Source organism: Lepidothrix coronata, unplaced genomic scaffold (genome assembly GCF_001604755.1).
Source record: "Lepidothrix coronata isolate B3197 unplaced genomic scaffold, Lepidothrix_coronata-1.0 Scaffold149, whole genome shotgun sequence".
Taxonomy (NCBI): domain Eukaryota; kingdom Metazoa; phylum Chordata; class Aves; order Passeriformes; family Pipridae; genus Lepidothrix; species Lepidothrix coronata.
The window spans coordinates 2027221-2044660 of NW_016690329.1; the positions used below are offsets into that span (position 1 = coordinate 2027221).

The window sequence follows — 17440 nt, forward strand, 5'->3', positions numbered from 1 at the left end:
TCTTCTCTGCTCTCCAGTCTGCAGTAGGTACTTAAACACCGTCTTTATTGTGAAGGTGCAAGGCTTTGTGACAGACATTGCAGCTGGGAAAGCAGCTAATGACACCTGGCAAACACAGGCTGTTAGGGGATTAAATGTGCCATTGCTCAGTAAAAGCAAGGCACACAACGTTGGGAAGTTTAGAGACAGTGGGTCAGACTCCTGTTTTCACTCCTAAGTGAAGCTGTGCTATTTTTGGCCAGGCCAAACCTTGCCTTTTTTAATTAGGTTTATTGCTATAGCTACATGGTGGTGTGTATGTGTTAACATTTGATTTTTGTATCTAATGTAAGCGACCGAAATAAACAGTCCAGACTTGATAGTCCCAGTGGGGGGACTGACATTTGGAATCGGCTCGGAAACTGCGGTTTTGACGCTTGTTAGACTCCAACGCTTCGCTCAGAAAGCACAAAGCATGGGAGGGTGTCTGCAGGGTAGAGCTACATTTGCCTCCTCCAACCCAATCCTCAACCTGATGCTGAAGTTCTCAGAGACGCTCGCAGCCATCACTGCATCAGGTGTAGCCAACGGAGGGATCTGAAGAGGGGTGTTATATGTATGGAATACCACAGATTGCAAAGTCTCCCTAGATGGGATCTTGTGCCACCAAACCTGTGCAGCACAGTGTGGCTGTGCCTGGGCTGCCCTCCATGTCAGATCACCCCTGCTGAGCTTGAGTGTGAGACACAAAACCAGCAAGGACTGGGACAGAGAGGAGTATTTTAGAGTGGGTTTGAGCATGGAAATATCCCTGTGGTCCAGTGGGCCAGGATCATGCCTGCTTGCTGCCTCTCTGCTTCTGCCTCACGCCATCACTCTTCCAATCTGAAAACAAGACTCAAAGATCAGAGAGCTGGGGCGAAGGCTGAGGAGCAGAGGGCGGCTGTACAGCTCCCTCTCCCTCTGTCTCAGCCCAGCCCACGGCTCTGGGGAGCAGAAGGTCCCTGCAGGGCTGGCAGCCCAAAGCCAGAGAGCTGCCCTGTGCCATCATCTGCCCCGCTGCCTGTGCAAGCACCACACTCCCACTCCCATCAATCAGCACAGACCAGGTGCCTGGAAGCATCTCTTGCCAATCGCCTTTTATTACCTTTAAAAAGCCAAGAAACCCAGAACAAGACAAAAACTGAGACCGTGTGAACATCATGCAATGGATTCACTTTAAAGCAGGCTAGGGGAGGGAGGGGAAGACCAAAAGTCATGTTAGAGTGGAAGTACCGCTGCACCCATGTCTGGAGGCCAGATCGGGTGGGCTGTCACCAGTGGGGTTGGTGGTGACTGTTGTGAGTGACCAGACTGATGCTGAAGCAGGAAATGGAAACACACTCATGAGACATCATCCCAGGTAACCCCAGATCTGATTCTGACCCAAATGCAATTTCTTACATGATGATGACAGTGAGAAATACTCCTAACCCTTATCTTGGGTACATTCTGCCTTGGCAAAGTATCTTTGGAAAGGAGCAGCACACTGACTACGGTTACAAGGGCTTTTTAGTTCAGTTGTGCTATTTAGTGTGACTACTGTTCCGGCAGTCAATTAGTGGAGTGGATGTTATCCAGCAGGAGTGACGTTACCACACTCTGCCCTTCAGTCTCACTCTCCTGTCTTCAAAATTCATAGCACAAAGTAGAGCAGAATTACCTTCTCGAAAGAACGTGTTTTTGGAGAGTTTCAGCTATCATGGAAATAACTTTGCATTTTGTCCATCATGTGGATGTGACAAAATACATGCCCTTATTTTCCTGAGGTATAGCCAACATTTGGGTTCATTACATTTAATGGAGTAGGGTCACCCATAAAGTTATTCATAAGGTATTTTCTGAGTGGTTTTCACCTTCTCTTTGAAAAAATAAATTATATCAGCATGTTCACGAGGTACAAATGGGACTGGCATTTCAGCTGTTATTATGTTATTAACTTTTTTAACCTAATAATTTTCAATCAAGAGTGAGAAGCAATTTTCACTCACTCCAGTGACCAGAGTTGGAGATTCTGCAAAGTGTTCTTGTAGAGTTCACCTTGACAGACACCTAATTCCCTCCCAAATCGAAGCATTACCCCCGACACTCTCATCGCGGTTGCCGAGAATTTCCATTTCCCCTTCGGTTAGGATTTAATTTAGAAGCCAAAGACTTCCTAAGCTATGGGAGAGTAAAGATAGATGGTATGGGAGAAGAAGGCTGATGAAATGTAGTTGACTCCGGATCTGAAATATTTTATCCCTCCTCAATGTAGGTTAAATTATTCTTCACCTTTCCCACATCCATAATTGTCGCTGATCTTGGACCAACTCAAAACCCTACTACTGAGTTCAGTAGACTCAAAATTGCCACTAGAACTGGAAAAAGAAAGAAAAAGAGATTTGTTAGTGTCCATATACAATATCCCAAGACTATACACAGCTATGAGATACAGCAAATTTAAGAAAGGCAATTTTTTTCTCATCACTGAGTATTTATTATATATAACAAATACATGAAAAAGAAAAAACTATATTGTGTGATATAAATAGTTTATTTACATTACAGAAAAACATCAAGACAACGTATACTATTTCAAATATATCCATACATAATCAAATATAGCTGTAGTACATGTTCTCATTGGTGTAGATTACCACAAATGCAAGGCAACATGTGTAGATCTTGTCTTAATCTTTTGTCTATAATACTGTATTTTGTAGTCCAAGCTCTCTGCAGTTAGTTTTGCCATTGTGGAAACATGCGCTCTTTAAATTAACCTTGTCGATGCTCTTGTTGTGTTGTCTGAACTGTAGTGCCCTGTGTTTTGCTTCTGTCTGTGGATTCTGTTGCTCCTGGGACATTTCCTGGAAAAGAGAGTTGTGAGAATACACAGCTCTTAACAACACATCTGCTCAGGAGGTGGCACGGGCGGCAGCAGGGACGTGAGGGCGAGAGAGGCATCCTCTGTCCCTCAGCACGCTTCCTCCTCAGTGAAACGAAAAGGGCTGGCTAATGGCAATGGCACCACAAAAAAAAGCCACCACAACCCCCAAAAAGCATATTGTGAACAAAATTATGGCAAGGCAAATGCTAAGATTCCTGAGCAGTGGCCACTCTGCTGCATCACGACGGCCCCAACTGCACCGCATCACTCATCCTTAAATAATGGGTTTATTTTCAAGTGAGGCGCAGGTGGAAGATCTGGGATGGTCTCACGCTCACTCACCTGCTTGGCGCCCCAGGTCTGTGAAGTGTTTACAAAGTGGCTGCGGGGGCTGCCTTTCCGAGGAGCTAAGTGTCTCCAGTCCCTCTTAGTCTCCATGGAAATGCTCCATGAGCTGCTCATGAGCGAGCAGCTACTCTACTTACAGGTGCCTACCCTGTGCCACACTCCTGACACGGCTGCTTGGCTTAGTGCAGAAAGCAACTGCACTGGAAAGCCCCAAATCTGATATTCCTTTGGACAGCTGCAGAAGCAAACCTCTTGTGCCTCAGGGCCTCTGGTGCTCCTCAGCAAGGGCACCTTTCAACCTTTCACCTGCAGCAGTGACAGCTGTGGGATGCTGCCCAGTGCAGTTTTTCCCCCAAATGGAAAGCTAATGGCATATTTCTGGTTCCCTCCATGGAAAGCCATCCTCAGGCAGACGGCACAGAAAAGTTTAAACCCAGGTGGAGGCCAAAGGAAGTTCTAAGCAGCTGAAAGCCAAGGGAAGTATGGCAGAAACTGTGGGCAGCTACACAAGAGAGACTGAAACACTCTCTTGGAGCGGCATGACAAGAGGCCTCGCAATACTCCAGACCATACTGACACATGTTTTTCTAAACACTCCCTTTGTCTTGAACTGATTGGTTTTTCTGTTACAGGAGGGCTTCCAGGAGCACCCTGTGAAACCCTTGGGATATGCACCAGCGACAGCCCACCCTCTCAGCACAGGGGGAGCTCAAAGCACTTGCCCTCAGCTCTGTGTCAGACAACTAACAGCAGAATAGAGTAACATACATTTTTACTAACTCCTTAAAACAAAAAAGGTCATTTTTTCCCTCCTGTTGAATGGGACTGATGCTATAGTTTTTTGATGCCAGCTGAGAGGCTAAACAAGAGCGTAAGAACTTACGAAGTATTTAAAAATACTGAAATACAATTATATAAGTGTCTACCAAAATATGGGTCAGACTGTCCTGACTTGCCTCACTTTCAAGCCACCAGGACCACCTGCTCATGAGAAGCTGTATGGCTGTGCACTATATTTTGCACCGTTCCTTTCTGGGAAGCAGTGAAGTAGGCTGCTATCATTACTCCAGGAAAAATCTGCCAGCATCCCCTGCGCTCTCAGAGGTCACGGCAGAGCTTTCATTATGGAACTAAGGCAGACTTTAGCTGGTCTGCGATTTCACAGCAAACTCATTATTCCCTGCGAGTTCCTTAAAAAGGCGATCAAACTTTCCGAGTGAGTCAGGGAGCTGCTGTTGGCAAACACAGGGCTGATTCACTGAGCCGTGTGTCATGTGCACGCTGACAGCCTCCCAGCCCGACTGTCCCCGGGCGGCCTCTCCTGCCCGTTCAGCTGGAGATGCACAGCAGGACCTCGCCGTGCACTGACACCTCGCCACGCTGAGAGGCAGCACCGCTCGCTCCCGCTGCTGCGGCCATGCGTGACTCCCACACCGGGCCTCCTCCCAGGCCCAGAGGATCAGGATTTATAGCAGAAGGCACAGCCCTGCTTTTCCCCAGTGCTCAGCCGTGAGAGCAAGGTTGGGGAACCACGGGCGGGAAGCCAGAGTGCGTAAAGTCTTGTTCTTACAAAACCAGACTGGTTTTGTAAGAAACATGGAGGAACCAGGTGGCTGGGGAATGATCAGGATGGTCAGCAATCCCAGGGGATGCAGCCATGCATTCACAGAGAATGGTGGATACCAACTGCTCCAGCTGGAAGGAAGGAGATGAGCTTCTCATGGGCACTTTCTCAAAACTGACACTGACAGTATCTACACAGTCACTCAGTTCAAGGTTGAGAGAAATCAATTCAAATGCAGATTACTCCAATTAAGATGATGCAAAAGCATCTTTTAACCAAAAATGCCCATGTTTTAATTGTGTAATACAGTACATTACCAATCGATGGGAGCTTGGGAAGGCCCCAGGGCCAAGCACCAACACCAAGACTGCTTAACAGGTAGGTTGTCTCTTAAGTGCAGCTGGGTTTCCTAAGACAGGTGTTTGCATTTAACCAGCTTTTTAGACCTTAATCATCTGCTAAAACTGAGTGACAGGTTTTCTTTGGTCCTTAACTCTTTAATCAAAAGTCCTCTGTAGAGCTCTGTGTGGGGGATGCATTCATTTATGAACAAAGCAGTTACATCAATGTAAACCGGGTGCTGGAGCACAGGCTGCCTGCTCTCCCTCTACTGAAGCTTGCTCATGAGCCTGAGTTACTCACAATGTGATTCATAGCAGGTAAAACATGTTATGCATTAATTTTTAATCAAGTTATTTCTTCACATAAATAAGCTGCTGTGACTAAACATTAGGGAAGCACTAAAAATGCAAAGCTGTAAAGAAAACTGCTGAGAATCATTATGATACTAGGCCAGACCTATACTATTTACCATTCTCCCTCACTTTAATCATTGCTTCTCTCTTTGCCTTACCTCTAAGCTAAAAGTTCTTGGGCAGAGGGACTGCCTCACTCTTTCATGTCTTGGCCTCTGGTTCCCTACTTCTCCATCTCAGATGCTTATTCCTATTGCTGGCACTAGTAATGAGCAGACGAGTGGCCGATCTCTTCCAGGAACTGAGCCACTTAAAAACAAATCATCAGTTCTGCTGGTTGTGTTTTCAGCTGAGTCCATCCCCTGACCAGGTTTGTTGTGCCCAGGAGGTGGAGGAATGGGCAAAGGAAAACCATCCCTGTCAGCAGCACAGCCCATTTATTCAGATTAAAGTGTCTGTGCAACAGTGGCCCTAAAAGTGCCCAGCACTTGCTCAGAGCCTTCAAGCAATGGAGGACATGCTGTAGATTTGCACCACTGTACAGGCAAGATTTTAAGAGCAACAACAGTAGTGACAGCTAGAAGCTCACAAGGGTAGTTTTGTGTGGCTCAAATGGACCCAGTACACCAAATTCACGTGAAGCTGCACTGAAAGGAGCTGCAAAGAATTTGGCCACAGTGGCCTCTGAGTAAAGTTTCCCTTCTTTCTCCCAGGAACCTGGTAGGGTGGTTTCAGCACTTTCAAGAATTCAGGGTGTGGAGTTCAAACCAGTACAGTCAGGTTCTCCAAAGCAGAGTACTTCAAAAACTCAATTACTTATGCATATGCTGCCACAACAGTCTCTTGTCATGTGGATTTCTCTTAGGCCACTTAAGAGTACATTTTTGCAAACGTATCTCAAATCATTATGCTGGGATGGAGGATGCTCTGCGGTAATTACATGCATTACAGAAAAAAGTCAAAAGATCATAAATTCACTCAGTTACAAAGTGTGTGGGAAAAGGTACTGTCTCTGTATGAAAACAGTGTGATGGGTAATTTGCATTACAGTACCAGATCACTCAGAGCTCACTGTCTGAATTCCTCAGTATAAAGTGCTCTGCCTCACTGCGTCAAGGTGACAAAACTAGAATCGCTTGACAAAACTATACACAGCATTTGTTCCATTATCAGTTACTACACCACCTTCTTTCTCTCACAACACATGATATTTTTGGTTGTTTGAATTACCTCTGTGAATACCACCATAATCTACTACCTCATTCGGCAGTTGCCATTTAGTTGATGGATTCAGCTTGGCCAAAAGAGGTTTTGTTTTATGCCCTTAGGCCAGAAAAGGATTTATGAATTTTGCTTTTCAAGGAACAAATGCTACACTTGTCTTCCAGCCAAGTAGTGCAACATAAAGACTGAAATATATTAGAAATTTTATTTTATACAGAGGTATGATACCTGACTTTTTAATTTATTTTTTTTTTTGTAATTTAAAAAGAAAATTAGTTGTAAAAAAGTGTTTTATCAGCGTTGCTAGCTGAATTAATTTAATCTCATGAGAGAAGCCTGTAGAATGTCTGATATTCAGAACTTAGCCCAAGCCCTCCCAGAGAGTAACACAGTTCAGTGGGGGAGCAGAGCACATGCAGGAGGGGAAGGATTGCCTTTCCCCTTCTCATTCTGGTCATTTCCATTCACACAACCCTTTCCTCTGCACTTAAAAAAACCCAGACAAGTACATCACATATGGCTTGGTGTGCCACCACCTAGTGAAGACCCTAAAACATGTGCAGTGCCTTTGAACATGCACACAAGGCTAATGAAATCATTTAATCAACGGGGTTGCAAACAGGCTTAAAAGTTTGTATGCTTTGCCTGATTAGGACTAAGGGAATGGGCCCTTAAGGAAACCAGATGGAGATATGATTAGTTTTATTAAGTGTTGATCCAGCTGCTGCATTTATATTCCCCTTATTTATATGAACAATATTTGTCCAACTATCTGAATACAAAATGGGGAACTTCACTTGCTGTAGGCACTGTTGCTACCTAAGTCTGATTAAGATGGAAGTAAAAATTCAGTCATAATAATGAAGCAGCACTGGCTGGCTGGACCAGATGATATCTGCTGTTTGTTGGTGAATTAAATAGCATTTGTTATCAGTAGTGTCACTGCAGAAATCTGTATAATCAGCGCACACAGTAGGAAAAACAAAAGTATTTTCTTTTTCTATTGCAAAGTACCAGAGATACTGACCTTGTAATACAGAGGACTACAACACAGATGATAGCAATCTGGATGGTTCCAATCACAGCTGCTATTAAGACATACTGAAATCGTACTGGACCTGGAACCACATATAAAACGCTGTAGTCCTTTTTTTCACAGTGTTGTCCAGTATAGCCGGCATCACATCTGAAAAAAAAATAAATTTTTTTCTAGTTATACCTGCTGCTTTCAAAGAATGCTGGAAAAATTATACCTGAAAAAAAAATCAGTGGCCTAAGCATAAGCTTATGTGCTTTTTTGCAGGATGGACTCCCACAGAGAGAGTACTAGTGCCTGCTCAGCCTCTCATAGGGAAGACTTCAGGTCCTCAGTGTCACAAAGGTCTATGAGAGTGAACAACACCACAGAGTGCCAGGAGGTGCCCAGGGGACTAAGTCATAACTGGCATCAAGTGGAACTACTTGCACATTGTAATGAGCACCCATTTAGTTCCTTGCACAACATATTTCAGATTTCTCCCTTTCTTTGGGGAGGTGGGGGAGGGTGAAAAGCCATCTAGTTGTGGCTCCTTATGCAGATTACCCCTAAGGAGGTGATAAGCAATCATCCAAGCTCCATATGAAATGTGATTAGATGTTCCTGAAAGTGGATACATCATTTACATTTCGTCTGGTTGCTATAAAAAAACCCCTCTGTTGATGCTGCAACCATCCACCCCGATGCCGCCTGCTGCGCTGCTCACCAGTTCCCATCCTGCAGCCTGACATCTCCACTCTGCTCTGTGATTTTGGGGGCAAACAGTGTTTTTCTAATTTTAGCTCTTGCCCTGTTTCCCCTAAAAAGACCAAGCAAGAAGATGCAAAAATCCAGGTCAATGGCAGCAGCAATGGTAAGGGACTGAGACAGATGGCTTGGGCTCCTCTCAGATCTCTCAGTGGAGCGCTAACCCTGATGGGTTAAGCCTTGAGCTTCCACTCTTTTCCTCTCCTGCATTCCCACAGCTCCCAGCACCTTGAGGAAAGGACATTTTCCAGCTGAATGGAGCACCTAAAATGTAGCAGCTGCAAAGAGTGAAATGTGCCCTGGCTGTTTGTGAGAGCTGGGAGAAGCTGGCTTGAAAATCTGCCCTGGGGAGCAAGTCTGGTCTGTATCTCTGCTCTCCCAGTCCAGTGTCTCAGGAAAATGGTGCTCCATGCAAAACAGTGCTTTTCATGCCACCAGGACACTGGTTGGACTTCAGAAGTAGTATCTGCACCTCTCCAGGGAGGCATTCACTGCAGAAGCACGTGCTTTCACTGTACTCCTCCTCCCTGCCCTAAACTCCTCCAAAATCACCTTCCACATGAAGCAGCCACCTTTGCCCCAGACAGCTGCCTCATGAGCATCACTCCTGCCACAGCAGGGACATATCCCTGGTGGCACTCCTCTCCTCCTTCAGGCTGAGGAGGCCACCTAGCTATGGCCCGAGTGCTTTGTGAAGGGCTTTTAAAAACATATCTAAATATAACTGAAGGCTACTGGATGGTTTCATAGTCAATTAACATTGTGCATAACTCAATATACTTTTGCCACATACAATAGGGACTTGGTTGAATAATTTAAGTCTAGTGGATTTTGTAGCACAAAGGGCCATGGTTGCCAGTATTTTCCATAGTTGATCTACATTAAGTGTTTCTCTGAATCAATATTTCCATGTGTGTAGCTTTCCCTCCTTGGTAGAAGGATTACCTGCAAGACGGTTCCAGCATGTTCGTGGAGTGCTCACACTTGCCATGCATGCAGAAGCCATTGTAATGCTCTGGACAAGGGATGTAGATCCCTCTTGCACTTTCTTCCAGTTTATTTGCATTCTCTGTGAACACAGGTGAAGGGAACATTAACCTGACAATGTAGGATAAGGTGAAATGGTGGGAAGAACCATTAAAGAAAGGAAAATCAGAAGAACAATATGTGAAAGATGTTGTTCATGGGAAGCAAGAGCAAGGGTTTGCACCTTCAAACAAGTTGGCTAATGCAAAGCTTTGCAAGGGTTTCTCTTGTTCTTTTCTAATTCCTGTCAAGTTACAGCAAATGAGACAAGAGAAAAAATAATCTGACTATTCAAAAACTGATGACAGGATAGCGCATGAAAAATACCTGATCATTTCTGTTGTCCTTTATGGAGTGTCTCCTTAAACCCAGGCAAGCTTAGGAGAGAGACTCTGGACATTTGCATGTCATATACCATTACAGTATATTTGGTCATTCAATAGAACATATGCAGAAAGATAATTTTATGGCTCAAGTAGAGTGGGAGTCCAGAGCTGAAGTTTATCATCAGTCTGCACAGCGGTGCCCCAGAGTTCACTGGCCTCCTCTACATCCCTTATCACCCAGTACCCTTAAACTAGTTTGACATTCTGAGCCTACTTCTGCAGCACTTAAATAGTCACCGACACTACAAATCCTGGAAAATCCCTCCCCGTAGCCAGGAAAATGGAGGCTTCATTTAGTTTTGAAACAGATGTGTGCTCAACATAGGCTTCACAGGCTGAAACACGGAGTGTTACTTGCCATAAACTCACATGATTTTTTTAGGCCATCGAGGTATTAATTAATCTGAGTAATTTTGGCAAATTCTTCCAAATTTAACCAATACTTACGATATCTCGAATGGTAAAAATCCTTTTTCTGTGGTAGTATCATCTACCCATGATTAATTAAAAACAGAAGAAAGAAATCTCACAATAAATGTCTAAGGAAATGTAGATTGCACACGAATAAGTTGAAGCAGTTATATCTTCCAAAGAAAGTCCCCAAGTGTTATGAAACAATTGCAATTTGTGTTCTGCCTCTGAGCCAGGCGTGCCGGCAGCAGGCATGCTTAGGTATTATCCCACCTCTGGGAAAAGTGTCTGCAGCAGATCCAAGATTCAGATTTTCGTAATGAATTTCTTTTCTGTTGCAGCTGTCCAAGGAGAGTTGTAAGAGTCTCTAACCATTTGCACTAATAAAGTTGGTTATATTGTCCTTATGTGAAAACAGGCAAGGACCAGCTCCCGGCAAACAAGGATGATGGGCAACCTTTACATGCCTGTAGACAGCACTAGCTTCTCTTTCATCATTAGAATTTTCAGGACCTCGCACTATGGACCATCATTGCATCTTTTCAAATGCACGTATGTTGAACGCAAACCCATCTGCCTCTCCGGGTTCCCTGCTTACTTTGGGATACCTGTATGAAGTTGTTAATGACCACACAGCGCAGGAGCATCACAGGACAGTGGGGATTCCTGGGCTTGGGGCTGACAACTGTCTCTGGGACGGCACAGGCAGGATGGGCTGACAGGAGGCATGTTGTTATAGCCATGGTACAACCTCTTTTGAGAGCTTGCCCAGGAATTTCTGCTACTGGAGAAAGGTGGGAAGAGGAGGTCCACTTGGTCTGGTGCTAAACATTTTTGGCTACTGATCGCCCTCCAGGTGAGACACTGGCTATCAGCATGTGAAATATATACACAGTTATCATCCCAGCAGGACTTCATGCATGTTCCTTTTTCCTCCTGGAAATCCTCCTAGACAGGAAAAATGTGTGTGATCTGTGTCACTGGACTTGCCCATTGCACACATGTAGATGCCAATGTGCTTGGGACTTGTGGGATTCCATACCCGTGATCACCTACACACCATGCCTGGTGGTTTCTGGGTGTGCTGGACCTCTGCTATGGCCCACATTCAAATCTATTTCTGCCCAGAAAACTGCAGCAAGAAATGTGGGATCCTTATTAATACACATTTTTTTTCTGTTGTGGAAAATATAATGCCATTTCCTTCATATATTCCATTACCAAAAGGAAGTTTGCTTCCCTTCTGAAGAAGAGGAGATGGTCACACGTGTGTGTGTGTGTGGGTGTGGGTGTGTGGGTGTGTGTGTGTATCTCTGATCCTTCCTTCTCAGTTACTGAGGTATCTCTGTGATGTGTGTGCACCACCACCACACAATGCAAGAATCCCTCCTCTCTCAGATGAGCCAGCAGTGGTGTTAAAATGGTATGAAACCATTTGGTTTAATTTTTTTTTTAAAGGCATACTTCAACATGGAGGGAAATTGTTACTTTCAGGGCAGACTAATCTGCTAGGACTTGAAAGGGGGACCAGGACTTGCAGATGCTCTCACTGTGTGTAGGCAGTAGGACTGGTAAAAAGAGGAATGAGCTTTTCCTCTTCCGGCAATCATGTGGGTAGAAACTGTGTTCTCTTTAAAAAAGATCTCTAGCACACTTTTAAAGTAAATCTAAGATCCTGCAGAACTTGTAATTATACCTCTAAGCACAATATTGTGAAGGAAAATGCTTTAATGAATCCAAAATGAGATGGCCAAAGGTTTGCTAGCATTTATAGGATGAACACTTCATGCAGGAACACTTGCCACCTGGCTAGGAAGAGATCACAAAACTTAGAGACACATTATTTGTAGTTTCTCCTTTTGACTGATGACTCCTCTCAAAGAATTAGGGACCTAACATAAAGGCAAGGGGGTCGGGAAATGCATATTTAGTTTGATCTGTCATTTTGGTTATTTGAAATACAGATCACAATAAAAGCATCATTTAGTTCAGACTAAGTTGTTCCCCTCTTCCAGCACATTTTGAACACACACAAAATATTTCCCTGCCTCAAAACAGGTTATTTTTCTCATTACAAAAATCATCTTCTCAGATTCAATATAGAGACCCGAATACCAAGACATGCTTTAAAAGTCTCTTCATATTAAAACTGACTACTCTCATTTCTGAAGGGTTTGAGCACTTTTCAGTAATACAGCTGTTGATATGATACTAACTCTTATGAATGCATCACCATGAAACAAGAACTATAAATCAATCCTAAAAAGAGAGGATATAAATAAAAAAACATATCGAAGTTATAAAGCAAGTAAGAACTGTACATATCTTAAAAAATTAACACTAAATTAAATAAATTAAGATTTCCACCCTTATTGTAATTCTGGATTATTTATAAATTCAGTACTGGATGCAATTTGCACTAATCAGTTTATAGTGTCACTAAACTAAGGAGCCCCTCTACCACACCAACCTTACACCTACAGAGAGCAAAGCTTAAATACAAAGTTACCCACTTTTTTTCCAAGCACAGCAGATCAGTATGCATAAAGGAATCACACAGACCAAATTCAAAGTTAGTTAGGTTTCAGTAATGTTAAATTCAGAGCTCCTCTTCAAAGATTAGACTTGCTGCATTGTTATTGGCAACAATGTGGCAAGGTTTTATTTGCACCAAAAGGACAGATTTGTACCTTTTTTGTGATGGACAGGACTCAGGGTAGAAGCTAGTTGTAAAGACTTAAGATAAAAATTGGGCTGACTGGGTCAGTCTCTCCTATCTCTGGACAAAAGAAATTCCTGTCATGCTCCTCAAAATGCTTCTCCTTTTTATTTCAAAAAAGAAATACACTCTCACCCTCCAGATCAATTGTATTCATAAATCTTTTTCTTGAAGCACTTTTCAGAATAAAAACACCAGTGTTGATGAAGCCAGCACCTTTTGCATTTCTGCAACATTTTTTGCATCTTCAGCCTAACCTGACATTTCATATTGTTCACATCTTTTGTTAGTGCCAGCACATGACATGATAGCCTATCATATAAGACACATTAGTCAAAACAGATTATTTTTAAATGCTTTGAGGCCAGATGCTACTTTGTGTAGCCTGAAACAGCTTATCATCATCTTGCTTACTGGAAGAGTCTCCCAGTTGAACGCTTGCTCTCCAATCTCTCCGTGGATGGCAGGCAGATGCCGAGATGATGAGCTGTTTTGCTGGGGTAAACTGGATCCTAAAAAGTTATGGGGTGTGACTGACCACCCACTCAGTGATCTTGCTTTTCCTGATGGATCGTCTTCTGAAGTGTTAAATAAATTATTTAAAACTATCTTGTCTAAATTCCTTAATATCTATGGCTGTTCCTGCCTTCCATTAAGAAGGAGTGGAAGAATTATTTCAAATATATTTTGTATTATTTTTATTTGAATTTCTGGTTTAGCTATATGACTTTCCTTCAGCTTTTGGAAGCTGAACATGCACCATTAGGATTCTCAGGTAAATATTCCAGTGAAAGCTGAAATTCAAAATCTGAAACAGTCTGCCTGCAAATGACGAAAACAAGGCAGCCAAACTCTTCTCTGGGAAGCCTTCACCAGTTCCCCAGCTCCCACCTGAGTGTGGATCTTCTGTTACACAACCGAACGTGGAGCAGTGCCACTGACAAACGAATAAATCCATTAGTGTCCTTGATGAGGATTAAATGAAGTACTGTCTAGAGTGCCCAGAAAATTCTTTCCAGACATAAGTTCCTAGAATCCACTTTGGAGAAATTAAAATAAAAATCTAGGCAAAAATAGGATTCTTATATCCAAAAATTGACTGCCAGGCACTTAACAATTTGTTCTGCAGGCCTGATAACTCTGTCATTCTTCATGTTTGAATCAGTGAGACTTTCTAGGTGATTTCAAGCAAGGAAAGCAGAGGGCCACAGCCTATAAATTCTTACACTAGCATTTTGGCTAGTGTAATGTTGGAGCTTTGGAAATAATAACTATTAGGCTATGCCCATATGAGAAAATATTGGCTCATGTACAGTGTTAATATCTACTGTACAGTCATCACTGGACCAAGGGAAGTCTTCAAAATACATATATACACATATATTTCATCAAATAAGGGATAAGACAGTGAATGACGTGCAGCAGAAGTTATTTTGACACCTATCTCATTGGCAAAAGTGGTTAAGGAGAATTGACTTACATAATAATTTAATCTTTTAATACCTCTGAGGTCAGTCAAATTTGCAGACGAAAGCTCTTGCTGATATTGAAGTAATGACTCCTTCCACATCACATTATCAGAGGACTTATGAAGGGGGAAAGGGATTCTTGAGTCAAATCTGTGTCTTTAACCTTCTCAACCCCTTTTGGAAGCATATCCTTCCCCCTCCTTTTGCCTCCTTGTCAGCTCTCCCAAGGTAGGCCACAGAGCATAGCACTGGGACCTTACTTAACAAAGCCCTTCTGCTCTGCATGATAGAGACTTGCTGTGCAATTCATATTTGAAATCAAAATAAAGGTCCAGAGAGTACCAACCTGTGGAGCAAAGGTAAGGGATGCCCTGAGTTTTGTGGAAGAGCTTCAGTGATTGACTAGGGGTGGGGATCTGAATCTTGTGGATGAGTCTAGGGACAGTTCATGTTACTCATCTGCAGTCTTCACACAGAGTCAGAACTGCTGCTCTTTTGGTGTAAAAAGCAGCTTCCTCAGCTCAGGAATGTCTGCAGGAATGGTTCAAGGGTCCCTCCGCAAAGTCAGGAGGAGGGTGTAATGGTGCTGCTCCCTCTGAAAGTGCAGAATTGCTTTAGCAGGTTTGCTGGTAGTTCCCCTCCTCTCTAACAGCATCCAACAGGAATTGAGGTCCCACAGCAACTTAGGGATGAAGTCCTTAAGCAGGCTTCCTAGTCACTTGTAATGAAGAACCACCATGATAAATCCCAGCTCAGATCCAGCTCTGGTCTTTCTCTGAGAGAAAAGAGATTTCTCCTGAGTCTTTGCTCAACAGCTGCAGGCACCCTGTCTTTGACAAATCTGCCAGCAGCCACCCTGCTGTGCACCAGCACAGCCACACCACACCGTTAACAGCTGCTCAGGGCCGGCCTATTAATTATCTTAATGTTCCCTTCTTTTAAAACCTTGCTTTCACAAATATAGAGCATCTCTCTACAGTGAAGAAAATGTGTGCAAGCAACTCGCCTGAAAATCACTGTTTGGGTGGGCGTTGAGTGAAAATTCTGAAGGAAGTGCTTGCTGCCGCTTAAGAGGGAGCTCACCAGCCCACTCTCCCTGAGAGCAAGTGGAAAGTGAGACACCAAATGTCAGCTGAAATTGTCTGGCACCACTATGCTGCAGCCCGAGCCTAAATTCATCCTGCAGCCACTCCAAGTACAAACTTGAAGCTAGTCTTTCCACATAAACTGCACAAAAAAATACCCTTCCCATATTAGCTGCTTCACCAAGAGGAAAAAAAGAAATGGAACTTGTTGAATTAAATTACATTCACTTCTTTTCTCAGGCACAAAATAGGCTTGCTGAACACAGTAATTTATTAATTTTAAATGTCCCTATGCAAATGAGTTCCCTGGAATAAGATAACATCCACTTTCCTTTTTTAAAAATAATCTAGGGCTTTTTATGTTTGAGATGATGGCAAGATGTCCTAGTGCACTTCGAAAAAAAATACTGTGCTCTGTCTTTGCAGCAATGTATCGTAATTATTCAGCCTGCTGCCATAATTAATAATAGAAACCAATGAATTAAGACACTAATAATCCCCAGATGTTCAAATGGAGAACAGAATACTTTCAGTTTGTCAGCATATATCTGTGGGCTATGCTATATATGTTGAAGCTATCACTGAATTTTTGAAATCAAGAAACGCTTTTATTTACAACATCTGTGAATACATCTTCCTTTTTTGAGAAGACTGATTGAAATCAAGTGACTCGTTAATCATTTTCCTGCACATAACAAGACCATTTGTCTGCTCAAAACTAAACAGAACCTTTTTTTAACCCTCATTTGTTTTTTTAGTGCCTGTTGTCCACTTGTATTCACAGATGCCTTACTTGTACAGGTCCCTAGCAGCCGAGGCTCTGGCACACACGAGGGGGTGCTACCAAGTCGCTACTGCAATACAAGATGCAACACAACCACCAAAATAGCACCTCGATACAAGTACATGGTAGCAACCCTGCTCACATGTCTGGAACACCCAGCTAAACTGAAAGAAAAAAACCACAACCTCACATGGGCTAATACGTTGCTCCAATCCAGCATTTTCTCAGTGTTCAGGTGCTCTCATTAGACTCAGCTTCTCCCTGGGGTGATTGTTTCATTCAGGGAGGTAAGGCAGGCTGTTGCCTCAGCTTGTCTGACCTCCTCTACTTCTCTGCCACCACTTTTCATTCACTCACCCCGACCTAGGCTGCCAGTAAAAGCATTGGTCGCTGCTGTTTGGTGCTGCTCTCCACACTCAATTTGAGGACATCAAGAGAAGGATGACGCACTGAGCTCTTCCTTCAGCAGCCTCATGGAGCGGCTCACTGCCGCCTGTGAATGGCACTTGCCTGCTTCCCAGTCCAGGAGACTGGAAGGTCTCCAGCTCTGCATGTCGTCTCTGTGTCAGTTGTCCCCAAGCCATCTCTCAGTACTCTTGTGGATAAAGTACACAGGCAGAGCTCTTTAACTCAGCCACTGCGGGGGCCGGTCTGAGGCCTGCAATCATTGCCATGGATTGTGATTTAATACAGCAGAGCTGTATTGTGGATTTACCAAAGCCCTAGGTAAAGGGGCCTTTACAGTTTGTGCTTCCTTCTTTTGTGTCAGGATTGAATAATTCTGCGTTAACCCCATTCTTAGAATAGACTAAATCCCTCTTTGTGCTAACTCAGCCAGTCTTTGTTTCTGGCACGCTGCTGATGTTCCCTTCACTCAGATTCCCCTGTCTAAGAGAGATGCCACCAGCCCTGTGGGAGAAGCATCCCCCCTCCCTTCAGAAACCAGCCGTGTAAAGAAACAGAGTCATAGTTTATCTCCTTGCGTAGGATCTCCTTAGGCAGCTCATGACAGAGCCCTTAGAGGATGAGTTAACCTTATTATTATTGTAATTCTGTGTT

The 17440-nt window shown here is 43.5% G+C and overlaps 1 protein-coding gene across 1 annotated transcript in view; it reads right to left on the reverse strand.

Annotated features, from left to right (window-relative positions):
• Positions 1-1093: 1093 nt before the first annotated feature.
• Positions 1094-17440, reverse strand: part of TMEFF2 (transmembrane protein with EGF like and two follistatin like domains 2) — a 127660-nt gene continuing 111313 nt past the window's right edge. The window contains exons 8-11 of the mRNA XM_017828563.1: positions 9447-9570; positions 7746-7904; positions 2781-2867; positions 1094-2378 (exon numbers count right to left, since the gene is read on the reverse strand). Coding sequence (XP_017684052.1) covers positions 2282-2378; positions 2781-2867; positions 7746-7904; positions 9447-9570 — 467 coding nt within the window. The 3' untranslated portion in view covers positions 1094-2281. The remainder of the gene's footprint in view (positions 2379-2780; positions 2868-7745; positions 7905-9446; positions 9571-17440) is intronic.